This window comes from Glandiceps talaboti, chromosome 5 (assembly GCF_964340395.1).
Source record: "Glandiceps talaboti chromosome 5, keGlaTala1.1, whole genome shotgun sequence".
NCBI lineage: Eukaryota > Metazoa > Hemichordata > Enteropneusta > Spengelidae > Glandiceps > Glandiceps talaboti.
The window spans coordinates 2,607,064-2,612,829 of record NC_135553.1 but is presented as its reverse complement, the minus strand read 5'-3'; the positions used below and the strand labels follow the sequence as shown (position 1 = coordinate 2,612,829).

General features: G+C 38.0%; 1 protein-coding gene across 1 annotated transcript; it reads left to right on the top strand.

Annotated features, from left to right (window-relative positions):
• Positions 1 to 3,524: 3,524 nt before the first annotated feature.
• On the top strand, positions 3,525 to 5,456 carry LOC144435834 (QRFP-like peptide receptor). The gene has a single exon (XM_078124471.1). It carries the CDS (start codon positions 3,535 to 3,537, stop codon positions 4,885 to 4,887), a length of 1,353 nt encoding a protein of 450 aa, XP_077980597.1. The 5' UTR covers positions 3,525 to 3,534; the 3' UTR covers positions 4,888 to 5,456.
• Positions 5,457 to 5,766: the final 310 nt, after the last annotated feature.

The window sequence follows — 5,766 nt, the reverse complement described above, 5'->3', positions numbered from 1 at the left end:
TATTAATTTCAACAGTAACAATAGTATTAAAGATGAATTACAAAAAAAAAGTCAAAACGACTGTTGACAGTCTATATGGGACTAGGTATGTCAGGCTAAGTCAATCATAAGTTTTTAATCATATGGCTTATGAAGCTTTGGTATATGATAGATTTGTGCGAGTAGTGCAATGGTCTGCCAGCAAACTTTTATCTGTGATATTGCCTTTCCGCCTGGGCTAATATTCCTTTTACTCTTGAAATTGGTTTCTAGATGGGTAGATAAAATAGTATAATACTAAGCAAACACTGCGAAGTACGTGACTGTTTAAATAATACACGACCTATTTTTATCTTGTCATGAACGATTTGCACATATATAGCTTCAATGAGAAATGCTTTTTCCGTTTTGATATTAATAAGCATACATTATATATGATGTATAATAAGTGTTATCCTTGTTGTCGGTATGAACAGATACAGAAATTCACTCAGATAATGAATCAGACACAAACAGCAAAAGACAGTGACGAGGTACACTTGTAGGGGATGAAAAATATTAAACGGCAGATAAGGCACATCAGCATAGTGGTGTAGACTGCTAAAGAGTGTTACTCATTTGATAGTATTACTTTTTAAACGACTGTTAGTTGTAAGTTATTAGCCAGATGCCGAGATGACATAAAAAACGCTACAGACGAAAGTCTCTTATTAAGTCTTATACCTCATAAAATGTATAACGTACAACAAACAGTACGGCGATGTAGTTTATATGTTCTTGTCTGTACTGCGTTCAAACTAATAAATTAATAATAAACGCTTGCGTTGTCAACAAGCTGATACTCGTAAAATCCCTTCAGCACTGAGCCAGTCGAATCACAGCCACTCCGTCGTGGGCGGGGATATCCCCCAAATTTACTGACGGGCATGTGTGCACAAGTTCAAAACATCTACCCATATATAATCCAACAGACCCATTGTTAGGAATTTCCAGTCAATCATTCTGGTCAGTTACTTTTATTCTGATGCGGGAATTTTCAGATGATAACTGTTCCATGTTTATGGATTTTGTTCATGAAAAGTAACTCATCTTTGCAGCTCATAGTCGTATAGTCGTATACCATTCTATGAGATTAGCACCCCCCCCCCCCCGATCGCAGCCTGCCAATTACCTGCGTTTACCATTCTTGTCGCCATGTTTAGTTACTGATGTTTTTAAATCTTTTATTTTTTACGTAATGGGTCTTTAGTTATTCTCAGAGAACGAAGGTTTTGAAGAAAGTTTGGTGTCAAAATAACGGTCACATTTCCAAGAAAAATCATTTCTAGACGACTGCCTTAAGAGAACTACAAGTGTTTACTTTTCACTTGGGTAACCCAGACTTGGATGCGTAGCTATTGATTTCAGGAAACTGTGGTCGGGGAAATGCAAGGTCTTCCCACGTGGCTTCTTCCCATTCTTAAGCAAGATTTGAAAAGTAAAAGACAACATTGTCTCGACCTTGGTTATAACAGCTGGATAAGAATTAATCAACCGTTGTATACACAAGACAGAGACCTGATGGAGAAAAACTTAATGCAATGATCAGTTTCTCACATGAGTATTACCATGTTCACTTTCATTTATCCAGTATCACAGGGGATAGTAGGGATATGTATATTTTGAAGATTTTTGTGAAAACTAAACACAACTGTTTACAATAGAGAATATAATGATGTAAACTTCACAATCATCCGGTCAATTCCCTTGATTCGGATGTTGTGAAGGTATTTCTGAAGACGTTTCCCATGTTATTAAATCCCATGATTAATGAGGGACTTTTTTCAAAAGAAAAGTCGCCCCATGTTTAGAGTTTTGTGTGTGAAAAAGTTACCTATTTGGACGACACATGCGCGTATGGGAGTATCCCTCCCTCAGGTAATTAAAACACGACATCTCCTGCAGATACGGGAAGGGATGGTAGTCTTAGTTCATAGGGGATACCAACATTAGAACTAACAAAATGAGTACAAACGAACGTCATAAACATGTATTTTATATCTATCAACACTTTCGTAAAAACAGGGTTTTCGATGTACAGAATTATGAGATCGGAGGTAAATTATTTACGGGCGATAAGGGAAGAGGTACATCTGTTACTTCATTTGTTACCTTTGTTTGTTCTTTACTTAGTAAAAATCGCAATATATATATATAACGTAAACACTATCATTGTCAGATAGGAAAGGTCAGCCCATGACAAAGAAAAGCGGCGGCAATCATAAGTATGTTCATCAAGTACATATGTTACCAAATATTTATTTGAGCTTTTGAGCTGTTATAGCCTCCATACGTTCGGTTCTAAAACCTGAACGAACCTTTCCACATAGTTGTAACTTGGTAGCATACGCTTTATCATTCTGTGACGTGTGTTGTTTCAGAACACTAAGTAATGGGACAGGTAAGCACTAGGGTTTTTTCAACCTCACAACGGCTGGAATGTGGCATTTGTTTCCACATAGCGTCGATTCCTGTTTCAGTCAAAAGTCACTTTCAAGCGAAGTTGCTTGAAGGTGGGGGTCTAAAGCCTTAACATGATACATGTACGCAGGGCGCCCTCTGGCCATGACAATGTGATGGCGACTTTACGGATACTCCTTTTAGAACCTTCAAAAGCATTAATCTCGTCTGCCTCACATATATATAGGTATTTGATATTATCAATACGTGACTTTAAATTGCACGTCTCTGGTAGATTATTTGTAACAAAGAAAAAACTGGTATCCGAAATGCCATATGAAATATTAACATAATCGCATTTTATTTGTTTATAGTCGGACAAACGTCATTGTTTTACTTTGAGGAGAGACATATACCGTCTATATAATTATTTAGTTAAGACCACCGAGTTCTATACTGCCTTTATATCTACACGTTGCACCTACACGAACTCTAATGCCTATGCTGATATTCAATATCCATAAAAACTGCTACTAATGGTGTTTCCGTAATCTTTTCAATGTATCTACAAAAGCAATGATATATTCCTTCAGTAATTTTAAGAAAATGTCAGGCAGTAATAACATCCCGGGTCGAATAATACTTGGAAATCCTCACATCAATGTGTATTCGGAAGACTACATACCATCATATGGCCATCACATCTCTTCCATGTTGGAACTTTGTGTCGCCATGACGACAATGTACACTACATGTGTTCGGAACATATATAAACTGGCAAATAAAGCCAGCCGTCTCAGCCCTACATATGTCGAATAACTGCATAAACAAGGAAATTATGTGTATAAAGCTTGGAATAAAATGAGCAAAGATACAACTTATATTGACTCGTTAAAACAAATAAGTTCGTCATAAACATGGCCTTCGGGTAACAGTTACTGTCATCACTCTTTTAAAACTTCCATGCCATCTATTTCAATAGACTTGATTATGCGTAAATCACCCAACGCCCAGAATATATCAGTTGTTCGAGGGCGCATGCGTTGCATTTATTGATGCGACAGTCGGTCAGAAAGTGAATCGCATTTGAAGTGTATCGCTCACAACGTGAACACCATGGATTGTGACAACTTCAAGCAAAGTCAGTTCTCGGCGGATTATAGCCCCACTTCGCCAACCGGAGCGGAATACGTACAGATGAATTGTAGCAATGTTGTTGACAATATTACTGAGTCAGATTACTATGGTGGATTTGATGCTGAGCTATATCGGGAAATGTTTCGACAGGCACTTTACACGCACAAGTCACCGTCAACCATCGTATTAATCGTCCTTTATTCTTTATCATTCGTTGTTGGTGTGGTTGGCAACGTACTGGTTATGGTCGTGTGGTTCAAAAATAAACACATCCAGACAGTCATCAATTTCTTTTTGGTTAACCTAGCCGTATGTGATTTGATGGTGATTTTGTTCTGTATGCCAATAACAATTGGAAATGTCATATACAATGAGTGGATTTATGGTGAAGTTATGTGTAAACTAACTCCCTGTATACAGGGAATGTCTGTATCTGCCAGCGTATTTATCCTAACTGCGATTAGTTTGAATCGCTTTTATGCAATTCACAATCCGCTAAAAGCCAGGGTCTTGTACACCAGACAGCGAGTCCGTAACGCTATCATCGTAATATGGGTAATTTCGCTGCTTTTGATGATTCCCATACTTGTTGTCAATCGTTTGGAAACCGTCGAGAGCAAAATACCTGAATTGACTATCAGTATAACTGCTACCACTTGTACCGAGGTATGGAGCGATATTTCACTCAAACATGCCTATAACATATTTTTATTCCTAATACAATTTGCCATACCTATGACGTTTATGTTCTTTGCATATGCCATGATAGTTAAAGCCTTGGTGACCAACGATGTTGAGCTCGGAAAAGAGCGGAATCCCGACAAGCAGGTTGCACAGCAGAATAAAAACCGCAGTAAAGTTATTAGATTGCTAATGGTTGTCGTAAGTTTGTTTGCGGTCTCGTGGTTCCCGTTCCACGTCGCCACGATCTGGTTCGATTTTAATACAACAAAAGCAGGCGGCTACTTCAGTGTCGAGATTCTTCCCTTTCTGCAATGGCTCGGATTGTGCAATTCGTCGCTGAATCCTGTGTGTTACTGCTTTCTCAGCAAAACATACAGGAGAATTTTTAAAGCGACCATACAGTGCCGATGGGACAGAATGGAAAGTATGAAGAACGGAATGGATGGACATTTTGCCCACAGCATCGGAGTTGACTCATCGAGGAAGAGGAACATGAGAAAGCGGTCTCGAAGAACGGGATGTATCCAGGTGAACTACAGAGGAGTAAAACAATCGCGTATACGGAAAGTTAAAAACGGACATCTCTGCAGGAATAGCGAATTATTGCAGTCACGGAATGAGGAGACTGTTTTGGAAACGGTAGTCTAGATGTTTGACTGTGTGGAGCTAAATAGAATCTTTATCCCTTTCATTTGAAAAGATGCCACTTGGCCTTTTTTATCATCAAAACGTAAGTAGATAACAAACATTTCACGGTACTTTAAACCGAAAGTGGATTGGGATCCTAAATACTTTAGTATGAAACACCAACATTGTTTAGATATGCGGACAAGGACAGTGTAATCTAGTTGCTCATATTATTACAAGGGAACTGAATATCTACACAGCGAAATCATTACATGCTACATGAACAATCAAGGACTCTATACAAATGGAACACAAATGTTGCTTTAACGGTCCTAGCTTTTGAATAAGGTTTCTGTTATTACCCTTAATGATATATCGATATCAGGGGTCTTACATATTGATTTATCCTTCCAATTTCTATCTCCCTTTATCCCAAGGGGGATTCTGAAATTTAGTAACACCAGAGGTCGCTGTAACTGTTACTTGACTAAATTACTTCTGCAAACGCACGTAAATACACAGCGATCGCAAACAGTTTCATATTTCCAAAATCTTTCGTGTTATTGTCTTCGACAAAATTTATGACCGCTTGGAGAGTAAATGATTAAAGGTAATATTTATTAACACCAATACAGTATGTTGTGTGTGTCAGCGTTCAATTGTGCTGAAAGGTTTTCAATTAGACACCCCACGGAACTTTGACCGATTTAATGAAACTCATTGAGATCTTTAGAAGTTAGAACACCTTAAAATTACACTAATTATTGGTGAACACGTTAAGATTCTTAAGATACAAGGGCTTGAAATTAGAGTAATTGGACCGATAACCGCCAATAGCCAGTTTTACTGTATGAGCATACACATTCTTCGATTTACGTTTTCGATCGGTTTATCTTCAAA